The 18,847-nt window shown below is 55.5% G+C and overlaps 1 protein-coding gene and 1 long non-coding RNA gene across 7 annotated transcripts; one reads left to right on the top strand and one right to left on the bottom strand.

Annotated features, from left to right (window-relative positions):
* Positions 1 to 5,068: 5,068 nt before the first annotated feature.
* Positions 5,069 to 10,657, bottom strand: LOC133234388 (uncharacterized). Of its 3 annotated transcripts, none has more exons than XR_009732124.1 (4): positions 10,568 to 10,657; positions 6,804 to 8,990; positions 5,240 to 5,383; positions 5,069 to 5,157 (listed from the first exon to the last, which is right to left on the bottom strand). It is a non-coding gene; the product is annotated as an uncharacterized LOC133234388 (long non-coding RNA). The 3 variants fall into 3 exon arrangements; XR_009732125.1 differs by having other exon boundaries at positions 5,069 to 5,383; positions 6,804 to 7,991; positions 8,508 to 8,990; XR_009732123.1 differs by having other exon boundaries at positions 5,069 to 5,383.
* On the top strand, positions 10,060 to 15,893 carry ISLR2 (immunoglobulin superfamily containing leucine rich repeat 2). 4 transcript variants are annotated; one of them, XM_061394869.1, is made up of 3 exons: positions 10,060 to 10,220; positions 10,607 to 10,720; positions 12,203 to 15,893. In XM_061394869.1, exons 1-3 carry the CDS (start codon positions 10,169 to 10,171, stop codon positions 14,461 to 14,463), a joined length of 2,427 nt encoding a protein of 808 aa, XP_061250853.1. In that variant the 5' UTR covers positions 10,060 to 10,168; the 3' UTR covers positions 14,464 to 15,893. The 4 variants fall into 4 exon arrangements, with proteins under 4 accessions (XP_061250853.1, XP_061250852.1, XP_061250854.1 ...); XM_061394870.1 differs by lacking the exon at positions 10,060 to 10,220 and adding an exon at positions 11,171 to 11,400 and having other exon boundaries at positions 10,650 to 10,720; XM_061394868.1 differs by lacking the exon at positions 10,060 to 10,220 and having other exon boundaries at positions 10,262 to 10,720.
* The last annotated feature ends 2,954 nt before the right edge of the window (positions 15,894 to 18,847 follow it).

Here is an 18,847-nt window from a genome sequence, read left to right as displayed (position 1 = left end):
AAATTGTGAAGATCAGATGAAATACATACAGCATTAACTTTGTGAATTGAAAAGTGAAAGTGTTAGTCACTCAGTCATGTCCAACTCTTTGCAATCCCATGGACTGTAGCCCACCCGGGTCCTCTGTCCATGGGATTCTCCAGGCAAGAATACTGGAGTGGGTTGCCATTTCTTTCTCCAAGGGATGTTCAGATGCAGCAATGCTCAGTAAAAAATAACTATACATCCAGTGCCACAGAGAAGGCCCTGGGTTGACTCCCAGAAAGCGATTGGTCTATAATACTCCTCTCCCGTGCCCTCCCCTCCCCCTCCCCCTTCCCCTACCTCTCTCCCCTTCCTCTCTTCTGGTTCCAGTTCATTAGGATTTGGGCAACTCTGTCCCCAGCTCCGTTGACTAGTACCTCTGTCCGCATCTCTTCAAGCCTCCTCCGCCATCTCCTCTACCCCGATGGGGTCACCCTGCAGGCTGCAGGCTGGATGGATTTACTACAGCTTCCCCCCCGCCCAGACACAGCTATCTGCAGGAAGGTCACTTTCTTGCAGTACCAACAAAGATGTGGGTTGGACAGAGGAGGTCCTGGGAGAAGCTAATAAATACATCAAGTTCCCAGCTGGGTCTGGAGATAAGGGCTCCGGAGACAGGCTGTGGCATCGCTGTATGGGTTCACGCTTCTCAGCCTGTCCACGCTGGTTTTCCTGGCAGCAGGAAACCCTATTTGGGGAACTTCAGAGATGACATTGCAGAGAACTGCGGGGTGGGGGCGTTGAGGGCAGGGACGGGGCTGTCCCTCCTGGGGATGAATTTGGTAGGGACAGGCCTGACAAAAAAGAATATGATGGATCCTAGCTACTGTTCCAGCTGGGGCCGGTGGGTGGGGAGGGATGGTTAGCCCCAAGGCTCAGGAAGGGAAACTGAATCCAAGAACGGAGAGAAGCTTTTCCAAAAGGCTTAGAGGAAATTGGTGGAAAAGCAGGTACAGCTCCCCACCCCTGATCTCCTGTTCTGGATCCCCTTACGCTGACCACCACCAAGGGGTGGCCATTAGAACTGGACTTGCCCAGCTACAGATTGGAGGCCCCTCTGCATCAGGCCAAGACCCACTGAGGAGAGCTCTCCTTTCTCTAAACCTCTGGCCCAGCTGGCTGCCGGGATGAGGGCTGTAATCAGGGCTGTTCCAATCCAGGGCACCTCAGTCTGGCTCAGACATGGGCACGGCTCTGCTGCTGATGACCACAGGGCCCAGAGGAGAATGACAGGGTACTAATACAAGAAACCTGAAGTCGGAGCACCTGTCCCACTCCAGAAACACCTGCCCTCTGCTGTCGGAAAGGCCACACCTACCGAGAATCTCGAGGGCTTCCTAACCAGCAAGGTCAGTGATGGCCACTGAGCTCAGCCTGCCCTTGACCAGACTGCCCTGGGAGAGCATCTCAGAGAAGCTGCCTGCCGGGGGCATCTCGCAGCCCTGACTGCTCTGTGACCTCCGTCTTGGCCTGTCTTCTCTCCTGTAAAGTGGAGAGGTAGGGGGAGAGGAGCTCCAGGGCCTGAGCTCTGATGCTCTGTAAATCCAGACAGCTCCTTATCTGTCCTTCATCTCAGGCAGGTGCAGGCTTCAGAGAGTCCTTCTGACTTTGGCCCAGGTGACCTGTTGGAGCCTGTCCAAGGGATACTTGCCTTCCAGAAGCTGGTTCATACACACAGGAGATCTGATCATGCTGGGAGGTACAGGGGCCCATAAGCTCTCTTAGGGCAGAGACAGCGTCTGCCTGGTTCACAGCTTGCCCAGGCCAAGCAGGGCACCCGGTAACAGGGTGGGGGGCTCTGCATAGTCGCTCAGTTGTGCCTGACTCTTTGTGACACCCCCCACCCCATACCACCCCATGGACTGTAGCCCACCAGGCATCTCTGTCCAAAGGGATTCTCCAGACAAGAATACTGAAGTGGGTTGAAGAATACTGGAGTGGGTTGCCATGCCCTTCTCCAGGGGATCTTCCCAACCCAGGGACTGAACCCAGGTCTCCAGCATTGCAGGCAGATTCTTTACCAGCTGAGCTACCAGGGATGGGGAGACTCAATTAATATTTGTGGAATGAATGATGTAGCAAACCTGTCTCTGCTTGCCATCCCTCTGCTTCTGTGTGCTTTTATTTGGCGAGGGGCGTGGTGTTGGGTCTTGCAGCAGGTGGAGGTGGGATCTTGGTTGTGGTGCAGGCTTCTTTCCAGAGCCCACAGGTTCAGTAGTTGTGGTGCATGGGCTTAGTTGCTCCTTGGCACATGGAATCTTAGTTTCCAGACCAGGAATTGAACCTGCGTCCCTTGCATTGGAAGGCAGATTCTTAACCACTGGACCACCAAGAGAGTCCCTGCCTCTGTGTGCTTTACTTCTGACAGCTCACACCTGCAACTTTCTTCCAAGGCCTGCCCTTCAGCTGCTGAAACTGATTGCCTACAGGCACAGAGAGGGAAATGCCTGGAAGCTTCCAACCCCAGGGGCAGCCCCTTAAGACTACCTGTGTCTGTGGAAGCCAAGCTCCCCTCCCTAAATCAGGGCAAACTCTGAGGTGTGATTATGCCTAGAGCTTCCTGGGATCGGGCTAAGCCTGCCTGAAATCACACCCTGGCTTGGCTTCCTCCCCTTCCTCTCCTGCCTCCCTTCTCCCTTGCTAGTCTCTGCTGAGGCATTTCCTTAATGGATCACTGGGTGCAAATCCCTGCCTCCGTTCTGCTCTCTGGGAAACCATATTCAGAGACAAATGAAAAGCCTGATTGCCACAGGAGACTAAAGATTCCCAGGAGGAAATTCAATTTAGTCCATGCCGCCACATGACCCCCATGGGCTTTGATGGGGACAGCGGATGCAGAGACCCCGGGTGACCCTCCAGGAGCTTTGAGTCTGAGGGATGGAAGTGGCGGAGGTTCCCTGGGCCTTGCTTGCCCTTGTGGGCTCTGCCAGAGACCACACTGGGTTGGGGGGCAGAGAGTCTCTGACAGCATATTTATTGTGATCTGCTCTCCAAGTCCTCTGATAATGCCAAGCAAGAGAGAGCTGAGGGCCCCGGAACAGAGATGAGTGGCCTCAGCTGTTGGAAGAGTTGGAATCCCTTCTGCATCCCTACCCCCAACCCCACCCCACCAGCCAGGGAGTCCCTGGCAACCTTGGCCTTTCTTTCTAAGCCTACCTGCCATGTTCTTGAAATATTCATTGATTGGATTTAATCTCTAATTACATCACGCCCTCTGCCCCCAGACTCCTACTATGTGAAGGACCTTCAGGAAGTGTTTTGTAGCAGGAATCCCCCTGCCCACAGAGTTGTGGACAGCACTCTGGGAAAGGGTGAGCTCCTGGGCGCAGGGATGCTGATGGCCTCAAGAGATGAGGTGGGCTGCAGTGTGATGGGAGGGGAACAAGAAACCTGTCTGGGGGCATGAGGAGGAGGGCAAGAGGTGGTCCCCAGACTTGATGAAGAGCCCCTCCTGCAGGAAGCCCTGGCAGATGCCCCCTAGAGGCCTCAATTCAACCTGCAAGCTTGCTTCTCAAGCTGCAGCACCCCAGACAGCTCTTCTAGCCCATTCGTCTACCTTCCCAATGGTAGAGACTTAGAATGAGAGAGGGTGAGGAGTTGCTTGAGATCACACAGCAAATCTGTGAAGCTGACACCTTTGTGCCACCTCCGCGTTCTTCACAAGACCAGTAGAATTCTTCCTCCTGTTTTCCACCTCGACAGTAAAATGCCTCTCTCCCCTGCCTTGGGACCCAGTGACATGTTCAGGATGTGAAGTCATGTAGGAACAGTCTTTGAATTCAGAAACATCTCCTGTTCATAAATACCCAACTAACGACTGAAACTTCCACGGCTCCCAAAATAGCTTTGGATCCAGCGCTGGCATTTCCAAGAACAGATTTTTATCCTTTCAAGAATTCTATGAAAGCAGAGAATCCTCTAGTCTGTATGCCTGCTCAAGAGAGCTCCCTGATCCTGGTCACACGTTGAGCCTTGACCATGGTCACAATCTGTGGACATAATCTGGTCTTATTTCCAGATAAAAGGTATCTACTACGGTTCATTATAATTATGTCAACCTCAATTCATTTTAACACAATGTTAGATTACTCTGATCATGCAATTCCCCAACTTCTATTGAAAGGAGATTTCTTGCTTGTAGTGAATCTTGGGACTGACTCCTCAACATCTATTTCAGGACTAGATGATTACTCTAAGCCAATCAATCCTATCCCCTCTGCCAGTGACTGGCTCAAAGATGGAGAGTCCTAAGCCAATATGTGTCCAAAAGACCTAATGAGAGGCAATAGTTCCAGTCTCTCTCTTCTGGGGTGTGCTACTGATAAGCATGTTACCTGAGCTGCTGCCAAAGCCCTCCAATGACGCTGAGGGACATGAGGCTCAAGTTGAAGCCCTGTTGAGAATGGGAGAAGAGACAGAAGAACCCAAGCCTGCCAATGTCATTGAGCTACTGAATCAGCCCTCCCTGAAGCCAGACCTGCTTCCTGCTTGTGAGATGATGCACTTAATAGTTTAACACACTTTAAGATGGGCATTCTGTTATCTGCAGATGGAAGCATCATAAATGATCCCCTGGCCTCCCTGCCCCTGCTTCCCCCTGCCATGGAGAGGCTGGCTGCCCAGGACTCCAGCTCTAGGGGTTCCAGTCATGCCTGGACTGGGTAGAATAGCTAAGCAGGTTGCCCAGGCAGGCGTGTTGTATCTTCCAGGTGGGACTTTCCCATCTTTGGTGAGACAAGCACAGACTCAGATAATTACATGAGATGCCACTGGAAAAGCTGTCGTTAATTTTGATGGCAATAAAGCGCCTTGCCAGCAAGTTAAGCTAATTTCATGAAAGCGCTGGGAGGAAGGTCATGGACTGGATTCCAGCTTATTAATAATGTCGAGCTTCATTTGAACCATTCAGGAAATTCCTCCCAGTTGCCTCCAGCAAACTGCCACAGGTTGCTACTTTCCTCTGAAATCAACAGTCTTCCCATATGCAAATGTGGATTTTTCTGTTTTTCCCTAGAAAATAATTAAAGTCACAGAGCCCAATAAATACTTAAACAGATTGTGGTTTTAATTAAAAACCTTTCTCCAAGCCTGCAGCTGCAGGTCTCTCTTCCCAAACAGGCGCACTGGTGACAGCTGCAAATATGAGAACCTGGGTTTAAGCATCTGAGACTAGAAAGACTTTACAAATAATGATAATAGCAATTCTGATTTTTACCTGTGCCATGGTGTGTGGGAGGTACAGGAGGAATGAAGAGAGATTTTAGGGGGAGGGCCAAGGCCTTTCTTCCTACTGGAGAGGCAGTACACAAACATATAGGAGCATGCTCAGTGGAACATCTCATCATACCTGTACCCAGTGCTGTAAGATAATAATGATAGTTAATTCTAGCTATTGTTGGGAGGCAGGGAATAGCTCATTTCTGAGTACTACCTAAGTGCCAGTGTTTTGCATGCATTGACTCACTTAATCCTCACAGCAACCCAATAAAACAGTTATTCTTATTTATACCCTCCACTCCACTGCCCCCACTCCACACAGAGAGGTTAAGTAACTTGGCCAAGGTCACACAGTGCATACACGGTGAAGTCAGATGCTAGCACCTTCCCTCCTAACCACTATGTAGAGTGTGTATGAGGAGAAGGAGAGATGGAAGTTGGGATTGAAGTGTGTTAGTCGCTCAGTCGTGTCCAACTCTTTGTTGAACCCCAAGGACTGTAGCCCACCAGGCTTCTCTGTCCATGGAACTCTCCAGGCAAGAATACTGGAGTGGGTTGCCATGCATTCTCTAGGGGATCTTCCTGACCCAGGGATTAAACCCAGGTCTCCTGCATTGCCAGCAGATTCTTTATCATCTGAGTCAAGGTTGAGGACAGGCTGGGGGTGGTGGTGGTGGTGTGGTTTTATAAACAAGGACTACAGAAGCTGAAAGGTGGGAAGCTGTGGGTTTAAGAGATTTTGGCTGGAGGGCAGGTGGGAAGGGTCTCCTGAATAGGTTGCTATGCTGAAGATACTTGATGCCCTTCTGGGTTCTGGCTTTCTTACTCTCAGAGACCCTTGTTCTTTCATTAAATCACCTGCCTGTCACATTAAATACAAGGGCATGATTTCCAAGTCATTGTCTGCTAATTCCATCATCTCTGTGATTTCTATTTCTGTTGACTAATTTTTTTCTTAGTTATGGGTCCTATATCCACCTTCTTTACAAGTACAGTAAGTTTTGGTTGGACATTGCCCATTATGGATGTTTGGATTTTTGTTCTTTTCCTTTAAAAAGCATTGAGCTTTTCTTTAGGAAGGCAGTAAATAAATACAAGGGCGTGTACAACTCTGCGTGCAGTTGCAAAGGAATGGTCTGCACAATGTTATATGTCCTAAACATTTCATCAAACGTCTACCACTTCCAACTCTGCAGTTTTCTATTTCCTTCTTAGAGCCTGAAAGAGATTTTGTTTTTCAGATACAGGCATTTTATAGGTCTGGCAAAATCAGAAGACCTAAGGTCGGCCTTCTAGCCGTGTGTGTGTGTGTGTGTGTGTGTGTGTGTGTGTTAGTCGTTCAGTCGTGTCCGACTCATTGCGACCCACAGGCTGTAGCCTACCAGGCTCCTCCATCCTTGGGATTTTTCCAGGCAAGGGTACTGGAGTGGGGTGCCATTCTCTCCTCCGGTCCAAGCCTGGGTACTGGACTCAAAGAGAAAGCACTTAGCCCGCACAGGGAAGGTAGGGGAGGAGTACAGGGTGGCTTCCTCCCAGGAGAAAGAAACTTCTTCGTTGCTCACCGAGTATCCAGAAGGTGCCAATTGTGCCCTCGGCGTGGGAAACACAGCGGGGTGCAAAGCGAGGACTGTGCCTGTGTTGTGCGGGGGTGAAGAAGCTGCAGATTCCTGGGACGTCCGCTGAGTGGTGGGCATGGGGACGAAAGCTTTGTTGCTTGGGTTAGCATGTCCCACTTCGGAATGTCGCACCGCGGGATGAAGAACCGGGAGCCGCGCAGGCTTCGGTCCTGGCCCCGGTTCGAGCCTCAGAACCTCCCGGCCCAAGGTACCCCAGCCGCTGCCCTGCGCCTCTGAGCCCGACAGGCGGTTTCCAGCAGGGGGAGCGCGCGAACCAGCCCTGGGCCCTAGCTTTGAATAGAATCCGGGTAGCTTAGTGCCGGGATCCAGGGGGTCTCAACTCTCCCTACCCTCGGAACCGTGAGGGTCGGCAAGGTCGCAGTTAAAAGTCCACAAAAAGCTGCCCAGAGCTCGAGTTATCCTCTCTGGGTGAATCTAGGGTCGGCACCACAGCCTGGTCCAAAAACCTTAGCCTAGATTCTGCAGATTTCAAACCTGGGCCTCCACGCTGGCGTCTTGGAAACTTGTACCCCGTCTCTCCCCTATTTCCACGCACCTAATTAGGTGTCTGTTTCTTTAACCATAAAAGACGTAGGCGGAGGTGGGGGTGGTATCTTCGCTCCCGGTTCCCCAGCCCTTCAGTAACTGTACCATCATCCACATTACAAACATTAGAGAGGCTGGCTCCTGCGCGCCTGGCGGCGCCGGTGGAAATACGCGCAGCCTTCTCCAAGAGGAGCTCGGAGCCTGATCCTGGAGTCGTAGCTCCCAACCGAGACCTCGGCGGACTCTGCCCGGGGCGACTCGGGCTCCAGCCCTGCCTTGGCGGGCACTGAACTCTTCAGGGTTCAAGGCGGGGGTAAGGGTTGTCTTTTTTCCCCAAGGCAGGCTCCGGGAACAAAAGCGCTTGCAGGAGAGTGGGTGGGAGCTGCGGGGGTCCGCGGGAATTGACGCCCTCTCCTGGGTGGCTACTGAGCCCTTAGCCCCTCTCCAGGCGCCTGGAGCCCTGTCTCCCTGCCAAATTCCCCTGGCTTCTGCATCCCCGGGAAAAGAGCAAGGAAGGGGGTCTTTCTTGGCTCTCGGGCCCCAGAGGTTCCCAGGTTGGGCGAGTCCCCACGGTCGAGGGAAGTTCTTCTGCGGAGAGAGAGGTCATTTTTCCTTCCATTCCCCAGCCTCTGTCTTCCAGTCCCTCAACCGTTCTGAGCTACCCTAACCCTGCCTCCCCTTAGGCTTCCTAGCCCAAGGCAAAAAGAACCAAAACAGGGGGAGGGAGTGAAAACTGGTCCACAAGTCACCTGCCTCCAAGCCAGAGTCTAGGTCACTGCCTTTAAGCCAGACACCCCTCCCCCTGCCAAAGAAAGTCTCCAGGACCCCCCATCCAGGACTCTATTCTCCAACCTGGCTGCAGGGCCCCCATCTCCCCAGATCCCTCTTATTCGACCAAGGCTCCTGGAATTGCCCTTCAAGATTCCCAAGACGCTCAGACTGTACATCCAGGAAACCCCCCTTGCTGAGCAGACAAAGAAGCTGTGCCAGGCCCGCGGCCGGCGCCATGGGGACCTACTGGTGCCGCCCCTACCTCGTGGTCAAGAGCCTCTTACCCCTCCTCCCTCCTCGAAGCCACCTTCTCCCTCTGGGTGCCCCCATCACCTTCCCCGGAGGTGTCTGTAGGGATTACAGACACAGGCAAGTGAAGTGAAGTTCAGGGTTCTGAATTCTGGGTTGATGAGATGCGCTGGTCCCATCAGGGCTGCCTGTAGCGACCGCAGGAATAGGCGAGAGGAAAGGATGCGGAGTATGCATGGAGCAGTCTGTTCATATTTAATTTACAAAGCCTCCTCGGAACCCCTCGTGGGGTGGTCCCTTTAGATGCAGCCCTCCTCACCCGTCGCTCTCCCCCACCTACTCAGCTCATTAAAATGCTCAAATTCAAGTAAGAAGATTGATCTCAGAGGCCCCAAACCGACCCACCTCCAGAGACCGCCTTGGCCGGAGTGAGGGCTGGGGGGCCAAGAGCCCCCAGAGTGCTCAGTGTCTACGGAAAAACCGAGGAACGGGGCTCTGCATGTTCACCGCCTGCACCCTCCTTTCCGATTCTGGTCAGCAACTCTGTCTCCAGGGCTGTCATAGACACTGTGGGGGAACAGAAGTCGAGTTCTATACAAATGCATGGACATCCCTGAGCCTCCACTTTCTTGTCGCTAGAAGAATTGTCGGAGTTTCGCCAGAGACTGGAAGAGCAAATATTCGAGTCTGCTGAGGCCGACTGTTGTGTGAGGGTGTGAGACAGTAGGGCGGTATCGGGGCTGCGGAGGCTGTCAGGGATAGTGGGGGGGGCGGTGGTGGCTGATGGTGTGTTTGCTGGTTAGACCGTGAAGACGTTGGTGGGGGCGGAGGAGGGAGAGAGATGCTCAAGCCTTACATCCCCAACCCACAGTGCTCAAAAGGAGCAGACGTTTTGTAACCATGCCTCTCCATCCCGCCGTCTGCTGCAGCCTCGGAGCCCCAAGCTAGCAAGACCAGAGGGCGAGGCGCTGGGGTGCGCCTGGGTGGGCTTCCTGGGAGCGCAGGATGGTACCCAAGCGCCCTGCCCTACTCTGCGATACGCACGGTCCCATACGCTGGGCGGTGGGCTTCAAGCACTGGGTTAGCCACAAAAGACAAGACGTACGCAGTCCAGCTGAGGAGGCTGGGCTGGGGCGGTGGTGGGCTGGGGAGGGGAGCGTCGCTTCTCCGCGCGCCCAGCAGGGCGGTGCGTTCTAGTCTCCGGGTTGGGCTGTTGGGGGTGGGGAGGGGGCGGGGAAGACAGGGGCTTGTAGCTGCCCGGATCCAGGCAAAAATAGCAGGGAGGGTGAGGCGCTCTGCTAACACTATCAATTATGCATCGTGTTGAACGTGGCTTCGGGGAGGAGGCGGCTAGCAGCGAGGGTGCGGGAAGGAAGGGTCCGCGCGAGCCGGGCGGCGCGCAGCTCAGCCAGTCCCGGGCGAGGTCTGTCGGCACCACCGCCTGCCTTTGCAGAAAGAGTTTTAAAGCAAAGACACGCCTCCCCCACTTCAGGCGTGCGCCTTTCCTTCCCCCAATTCCTCAAAGATGGTTTGTCTCACGTGTTGCGGGGCGTAAAAGAGGCTCGCATTCAATTAGCAGCAAAGCTAACGGGCCCTGGCGGGACCCGGGCGTGAGGGTGAGTGCGCATGAATGTGTGTGCGTGCAGGAGGAGGAGAATGGTGAGTGTCCCGGGTGTGAACACTCACCGGCGAGTGAAAATGTGCGTGAACGAAGCGAGAGCTCAACACATTGGCGCGATTATTACATGATGATGGGTGATTCTAATATTGAAGAGCAACTGTGTGGACGGTGTGAGGGTCTGTGTCTGTGCCAACATGTTTGAACAGGGGGAGGGGGCTGTATAATTAAGAATAGTGATCATGTCTGCAGATGTGTAGATGTAGGGGAAACGTGGGTTTTGGGAGTGCGGTGAACTAGAAAGAGCCAAGTCGAGGGCGGTGGGCGTGGGGGCGCCTCTTTGTGACCAGGGGACGAATCTCTACGGCTTTAACAAATGTAGATGATGCGGGAGGTGGGAGAGGCTGCGCAAAGCCCCGCAGCCCGGGAGGACTCTTCAATCTGCAGCCGGTGAGAGGTGCGGGGAGACAGATGCGAAAGAGAAAACTGAAGTGGGACCTCAGGGCCAGGGGAATCCGCAACTTACCTGTCCCTTTCTCTGCCTCTCTACCATCTTCCCCCACAGTCGCAGCAACAGATGTGGGAAGCGCCCTTGGGCTGTCGTCCTGGCTCCGCGACATCCAGTCTGGAGAGGGGGTTGCAACCCGAGGGCAGCGCACGGAGAGTTGGAGAGCAGCCGGTAAGCCTCGGAGACCACTGCACAACCCTGACCCAGGAAGGGGTAGAGTCCGTCCAGGGTGCCAGACCCTGCTGGCTCTTGCAAGCAGGAGACGGGGAGCAGAGGGGAGGGGCTTTCCCTCGGGAACAAGAGGAAGTGGGGGATGCCGGTTCTAAAGACCGGAGTGTGGGAGGGGCTCTGGCAACCTGTCAGGAGCCCTAAGTGGAAGCCGGGATTCTGTTTGTAGGTGCGTTTGTTGTGACTGGGGATAAGAATCTTTTTTGGGGGGAGGCGGGGGCGTTGTCAGGCATCTGGGCTGCAGAAGAGAGGCCAAATCTTGAACCTTCTACTTGATTAGCTAGTGACAGCCGCCTTGACCCCACTGGCTAGGGACACCCCCTCACCCCATGGGAGGTCCCGAGGTGGAAGTAAGAATCTTTAGTGACATCCCTCCATTGCTCTTGGTCCCAGCTTGGAGAATGAAGGTTAACTGAGCAGCCCTGATGGTTTTCCCCTCCCTGGAGTTGCAGCCCCCGGGAAAGGCAGCTTTGATTGCAGCCCGAGAGGGGCCTGGCGAGTCTGCTTCCCCGTTCCCGTCCCAGTCTTCTTGCCACCTGCAGCAAGTTCACACCTTTTGCTGAGCCGCTGGGATTTCAGTCTCAGAGGGCTGTCTACAGACGCAAGTGCCCGCCTGTGTCCCGGTATGTGGGTCCGCGCATGTGAGGATTTGTGCCCTGATGTCTGTCAGTTCCAACAATGAACAGGAAAGTGCCTTGCCCGGTGCTGGAGAACGCTGTACAAATGCTGTGTTCAGTTCAGAGAACAATGAGGTCTCCAGAGGATATGGTGCCTGTGTCTGGGTGTCTTTGTGTTTGTCTGTCTATTAAATGTGTTGGGACCCCCTAAACAGAAGTCCCGGTTTGATGGCAGGCGCCTGGGCTTGTGTTGTATTGTCCGGTGTCTGTATGGGCGTGTGTGGGCGATTTCTGTGCAGTGTGACAAAGAGTTCAGGGGAGGACAGACAGTCATGGACAAAAATAGCCTATGTATCCCTTTCACTGAGTTAAACCTAGGGTTAGAAACAGAGTCAGGGATCAATGCAAAGCTCAGGGCAGACCGGGTATAGGCCCAGCCTGTGGAGGGTCTAGCTGTGGAGGCTGACGGGATAGGTAGAGAGAAAAGAGCGAGGTAGGAGGCTGCTAGAAAAGGAAGTCCTGAGAGGGAGCACGCATTGAATCCCGAGACTTATTGAGCTCCAACTCGTGCCTAAGAGAGACTCTGGGCCCAGAGCAGAAAGTTACCAGAGCCCTGCGATCTGCCCTAGACAGGTTTACAGGAGGCAGAGCTTGGCAGGGGAGGGAAGCTGGAGCTCGGTGAGTCACATTCTCCCCCTCCCTCTCCCCGTCCTACGCCTACCCCCTCCCTCTCCCATGCCTATCCTACCCCCACCCCACGCCTACCATCCCCTCACCCCGCCCCCCCCACCCCCGTTTCCACCTGCAGGATCAGCGATGGTGCCCTTGAGGGCCCTGTGTCTGGCTTGGGCGCTGCTAGGAGCGGCCGCAGCGTGCCCAGAGCCGTGCGCCTGCGTGGACAAGTACGCGCACCAGTTCGCCGACTGCGCCTACAAGGAGCTGCGCGAGGTTCCAGAAGGACTGCCGGCCAACGTGACCACGCTCAGTCTGTCGGCGAACAAGATCACCGTATTGCGGCGCGGGGCTTTCGCCGACGTCACGCAGGTCACCTCGCTGTGGTTGGCGCACAATGAGGTGCGCACGGTGGAACCCGGCTCGCTGGCCGTGCTGAGCCAGCTCAAGAACCTCGACCTGAGCCACAACCTCATATCCAGCTTCCCATGGAGCGACCTGCGTAATCTGAGCGCGCTACAGCTGCTCAAGATGAACCACAACCGCCTGGGCTCGTTGCCCCGGGACGCACTCGGTGCGCTGCCTGATCTGCGCTCTCTGCGCATCAACAACAACCGGCTTCGCACACTGGCTCCCGGCACCTTCGACGCGCTAAGCGCGCTGTCGCATCTGCAACTCTACCACAACCCCTTCCACTGCAGTTGCAGTCTTGTGTGGCTGCAGGCCTGGGCCGCGAGCACCCGGGTCTCCTTGCCCGAGCCCGACTCCATAGCGTGCGCCTCGCCTCCTGAGCTGCAGGGCGTGCCGGTGCATCGCCTGCCAGCCCTGTCCTGTGTACCGCCCAGTGTGCATCTGAGTATGGAGCCGCCGCCCGAAGCGCCAGGCAGCCCCCTGCCCTCCGGCCTGACGCTCATGGTACACTGCGTCGCCGAAGGACACCCCACGCCCCGCCTGCAATGGCAACTTCAGATCCCGGGTGGCACCGTAGTGCTAGCCCCGCAAGTCCTGAGCGGGGAGGACGGCGGGGACGGGGCGGAAGACGGGGAGGGGGAAGGAGATGGGGACGGGCCAACGCAGACAGAGGCCCCAACCCCGACTCCAGCACACGCCTGGCCGGCTCCCCCAGCCACCCAGCGCTTCCTGGCCCTCACCAATGGCTCCCTGTTGGTGCCCTTCCTGAGTGCCAAGGAGGCAGGCGTCTACACCTGCCGTGCCCACAACGAGCTGGGCGCCAACTCCACGTCGGTTCGTGTGGCAGTGGCAGCTGCCGGCCCCCCAAAGCACGCTCCTGGCGCAGGGGGAGACCCTGATGGGCAGGCTCCAACCTCTGAGCGTAAGTCCACAGCTAAAACCCGGGGCAACAGCGTCTTAACGTCCAAGCCCGAAGGCAAAATCAAAGGCCAAGGCGTGGGCCGGGTTAGCGTCCTCGGGGATTCAGAGATGGGGCCGGAGCAGGAGGAGGCGGAGGAGGAGGCAGGTGAGGGTGAAGAAGCGGAAAATCAGGTCCCCGCCGACCCAATGGAGGAGCAGCGCTGTGGCCAAGGAGACCTCTCGCGGTACGTGTCCAACCACGCCTTCAACCAGAGCGCCGAGCTCAAGCCTCACGTTTTTGAGCTGGGCGTCATCGCGCTGGACGTGGCGGAGCGGGAGGCGCGGGTGCAGCTGACGCCCTTGGCGGCTCGCTGGGGCCCGGGGCCCGGGGGCGCTTCGGGAGGAGGGCGACCCGGGCGGCGGCCACTGCGCCTGCTTTATCTGTGCCCGGCGGGGGGCGGCGCAGCAGTGCAGTGGTCGCGTGTAGAGGAGGGCGTCAACGCCTACTGGTTCCGTGGCCTGCGGCCCGGCACCAACTACTCCGTGTGCCTGGCGCTAGCAGGCGAGGCCTGCCACGTGCAAGTGGTGTTCGCCACCAAGAAAGAGCTGCCCTCGCTGCTGGTGATCGTGGCGGTGAGCGTGTTCCTTCTGGTGCTGGCCACCGTGCCCCTGCTGGGCGCCGCCTGCTGCCATCTGCTGGCCAAACACCCGGGCAAGCCCTACCGCCTAATCCTGAGGCCGCAGGCCCCCGACCCCATGGAGAAGCGCATCGCCGCCGACTTCGACCCGCGCGCCTCCTACCTCGAGTCCGAGAAAAGCTACCCCGCAGGTGGCGAGGCGGGCGGGGAGGAGCCAGAAGAGGCCCCCGGGGAGAGCCTTGACGAAGATGCGGAGCAGGGGGACCCCAGTGGGGACCTGCAGAGAGAGGAGAGCCTGGCAGCTTGCTCGCTGGTGGAATCCCAGTCCAAGGCCAACCAAGAGGAGTTCGAGGCGGGCTCCGAGTACAGTGACCGGTTGCCCTTAGGTGCCGAAGCGGTCGACATCGCCCAGGAGATTAACGGCAACTACAGGCAGACGGTGGGCTGAACCCCAGCCTACCTGGCGGCCCATCCCCGTCCCCGACCTCGGGTATCTGGGAGCAGAGGCTTAGGGCTGTTAGGATTTATGCCCCAACCCCACCTTCACTTACTCCACCTCCTTACCCTGACTACTGGGAGCGTCCAGTGGGGAGTGGGACGATTTCACCAGTCCCACCCACGACGGTCGTTGTCCCTGTGGGCTGAATTCCCCTCCATGCAAGCACAGTTCCCCCCTGCTCCTCCCGCCCTGTGTGAGACACCATCCGCTGACCGTGAGGCGAACTCCAAGCCTCTCCATTCCCATTCCAATTATCTGCGCAATCCCGCCCCGGAGCCCACTTCACTGTGGGCCCGGAAGCCGAAGGAAATAGAAAAAGACGTTGGAAACATCTGATGGTCATGCTGTGGCTCGCGGTCAGCCCGGGACCCCCAGCAGACGTCCCTGGCGTGGAGCGCTATGGCGTCCCGCCTCAACCCCCTACTCTGCCCTTTCCGGGGCTGCGCATCCCAGAAACCAGGATTCGGCGGCAATCCCGTTTCTAGTTTCAAAGCCCCCTCATGCCTGGAAACCAAACGCTTCTGTACTTTCATCGTTTCTCCACTTCGGACCGGCTGGAGCCGAGCCGGGTGCCTGGGGCGCATTTCAGCGCCGCACTTTGATTTTCGTATTTTCGTTGTGTTCCAAGACAGCGACTCTCCGGGTCTGGTGCTAACACTCCCTTCTTTGCCTCTGGTGAAAAATGTGTGTGTGTGTGTCTTGGGGTGGGGGGAATCCGTCTTCTTTCGCCCTCTCCCCTAACTTAAAGTGCCGGAGAACCACGCACCCCTTTTCCGCTGAGGGTGCGGCCTTGGTCCCGGGCCAATTTCGTTGTGGGGGACTTGGGGTTTCCGGAGACTCGACAGCTCCGCTTCCGCTGCTGCTCGCGGCCTGGACCTCAGCTAGAGAAGGGCCGGGGAGCCCAGGAAGCCTGCTCTGGCCTCCTGGATCAGGTCTCCCGTGAGGGGCTAGTGCTCCAGTTCGCACAAAGCCTGCGTGTGACTGCGGCGGGGTCCTGATGGAGAAAAGCCACGGATGCTCGCGCCTCCCCCGCCCCGCCCCTCCTTCTTCGAGAACAGTGTTTGCCGGGCTGTAGCCCTAGAAGAGCGTGCTCCGTAGGAGAAAAGTCTGTGTCCCGTAAAAGTGTATCAAGTATAGTGTTGGGAGTCGGGCGGGAGGGAGGGCGGGGTGGGCGCGGCAACTGGGGCGGTGGTCTTTTTTTCGTTCTTCTTGCAGAAAAGCCTAGGGGTTGGGGTGGGGGGTTAGGGGCATCGGGGACCAGACCTGTCGGTGAAGCGCAGCACAAGTGAGGCCTCGGGGCGGAATAGCCCCCTGGAGCCCGCGCCCTTTTCTAAAGGCGTCTGTATGATGTAAACAGTCAATAAAACAATCGATTTGGACTGGGCTTGGTGACTCTTTGTCGGGGGTGGGGAGGGGAACAGAGGGAGGGGATGCAAGAGGAAGCCGCAGAAGGAAGGATCCCCTGGGATCCTCCCTTTGGGGTCCTTTGTGTGATTTTTTTGCTTGACTGCTTTGTGATTTTTTCCAGGTGTTTACATCCTGGTGCCTGCTCTGTGCGCCTCCAACTCAGGGATGGAGCCGGGAGACCAAGTGGGATGGGGGAGGCTGCAAGTGAGTGAGGAAGGTTAGCAGGGAGGGAGGGGTGGTTTTCTGCAGACTGAACTCTTGGGGAGCTCCAGAGTGTGTGTGTAAGTGTGAGAGCATGCACAATCCTCCCTGGTTTGACCCTATCACCATGATGGGCTGTGGCTTTGTGTGTGAGGACTGCCTAGTTTCTGTGTCTCAGCACCAGCTTGGGTTCTCTGAGGAGGTAGAGGGGCAAGACTTATGCACAAAAGTTGGCACAAGTCATGTAAAGGACAGAGCGGGCAAATGATGGAGAGCAGCAAAGGGGGAAAACTGCAAAAACAAGCTGGCACCTTTACCCCAGGAGCCGGTGTGTGTGTGTGTGTGTGTGTGTGTGTGTGTGTGTGTTGGTGGTGGCAGTGATGATGCTCAGTGAAGTGATGCATGGACACTTGGTAGGGCATGTGATGTTGGTGTGGGCTGAGGTACGTACCCTCAGGATTGGAAGCAGACTGATTTTAGTCCTAGAAACTGGGCTTCTTGGGTGGGAAACAGGAGAGAAGAGGGATGAAAAGTGACACTCCTGTCCAGCTTACAGTGCTGGGACTGGGCTGGTGTGTTTCAGCTGAATCGCGGGGTAGGAAGTGGGGTGGAAGAGGAAAGGAATAGAAAAGAGTGGGGCAGGTGAAGAGTCCATCCCTACGCTCCCTACTTCTCGCTTCCAGTCTATCTCATCCCTCACCGTCTCTATGAGTATCAGGTCTTCCTAACTGGATCAGCCCTGTCTGGAGACCAGGCCCAGGTCCTGACATCCAGCATCCTGTCCCAGCTGGGACGCTTCCCGGGGCCAGAGCCCAGTTTCCCTTCCCAGGCCAGCAAAGCTGTCTCTGAGAAAGATTCCCCTCTGAGGGTCACAGCCCCAAGCCCCGCCACTGTAGTCCACACCACTGTCAGGGACGTAACTCAGAAGTATAATCTTTTAGGAGGAGGGCTGATTTGTTCTACCTGCAAATGCTGCTTTTGAGCAGGGGGCAGGGACTGGCCTGATGTCTATGATTGGTTCATGAATCCAACCACACAGTTGCATTTGGACACAGGCCCGGCTGCTGAGTGCTTGTGGATGTCAATCCCACACAATCCTCTCATTGTGGGAGGGCAGGCTCGGAGGACGAAGGGCTCCTTCTTGTCCTCTCTGTTCTAAGGATTGAGAACCCTCCTGGAGAACTCCTAAGATCCTGCGTGCCCCTAAGAGATTGTGCAGAGTTGCTGAGAGTTCTGCCCTTCTTTGTCCCAGGCCAAGCTTCCTAATGAACACACACTGCTCAGGTGGGCCTCATGCCCCCTGGGTGGGGCCAGGCCCAAAGGCTTGGCCCACAGGACAAGAATGGGTGGGTGCTGAAGGGTGCTGTGACACTCTGTGCACCACCCATTGAGACACCAGCCTCTCAGGAACTCTGCACTTTCTATCTGAATATTTGGCCCATGCATAGAACGGTCCCCAGCCTTCGGCCTTCCTTCTTGTCTCTTTTTATATTTTATTCTTTCACTTTTTCCCCCTCTCTCCTCTGTTTTTGTTTTTTTTTTTTCTTTCCTGCCTCTCCCCTTTTTCGTCCACAAGGAATGTCATAAAATCCCAGGATGGGAAGGGACCCTGAAGACTTACTAATTCAACTACCCCCTGAGATGCGATTCTTTTCCACACTGTCTATCAGGTAGTTGTGCCACCTCAGTCTACATGGGAACTCACTGTTCACTCCCTCTCACTGAAGAACCGGTGTTGAGCAGTTTAAAATGTCTGTCCTCCGCCCTTCCAGCCCCCAGGCCTGACACTGCTTTGCCACGTGCTCTGTGAGAACTACAGAGGTGCGGAGGTGAGAGCCCTGCCTCCATCCCTCGCTTCAGGGCTCCAAAGCTTCTAACGCAAAGCACATTTGTGAGCCTCTACTGTATGCTTTGGGTGCTGTGCTAGCTAGCTAGCTCCAGTGCATTTTGTCATAAAGCTTGTTTGGGTGGGAGTGGTGTGTAATGGGTTGAAGAGACAGACAGAGAGAGAGAATCTAAGTGTGTATGAGGGGACCTGGAAAATGGTCAGAGAATGCAGGATGACAGCGGTAGCCTTGGAACTCAGAGCAATTTATCAGGAGCAGTAATTCTTTGAGCTACAGAAACCAGATGCCCAGGATGTGGCCTTGAATCAGATCGGAAAACTGTCTGCAGAAAGGTGATTTGAAAGGAGTGGCCCCCTCCCACCGCCCAGCATCTCCTAAAGATCAGCTGGAATGAGAACCGTCTTGAAGATCCTTAGAGAAAGTCCACTAATACAAAAGGACAAAAGGAGGCAGGGCTTCTTTGAGGAAGCAGCAGCTGGTGCAGGGTCCTCTGCGTCCTGATCTCCTGTCTGGAATGCAACCCCCACCACCCCCATGACACCTGAATAACATCCACAGCTAAAGCTAACATCTCTGAAGATTACCTGAGTCAGTAAATGTTTGAATTGCTATTCCCTGGGGGTGATGCTAACCTTGGATTTCCTTCTGGGGTATCGGGGTGATGCATTTGGTACATAAAGGAAAGGGGATGGATGGCATCTTGCCATGGCTGCCTTGCCCCAGATTTTTTTTTTTTTAAACATAAGTTCTCTAAACTCTACTTTGTTTTTTGAGGATTTTTCTGAAGGAGTACTTTTTTTCTTCTTCTTATTTTTTTTTTTTATTTAACTGTCAGGTCTTAGTCATGGCAAGGGGCTTAGTTGCTTCAGGGCACATGG

Source organism: Bos javanicus, chromosome 21, assembly GCF_032452875.1.
Source record: "Bos javanicus breed banteng chromosome 21, ARS-OSU_banteng_1.0, whole genome shotgun sequence".
Lineage (NCBI taxonomy): Eukaryota > Metazoa > Chordata > Mammalia > Artiodactyla > Bovidae > Bos > Bos javanicus.
Note: the sequence above shows the minus strand (reverse complement) of the source record. Positions and strands in the feature narration are given on the sequence as shown.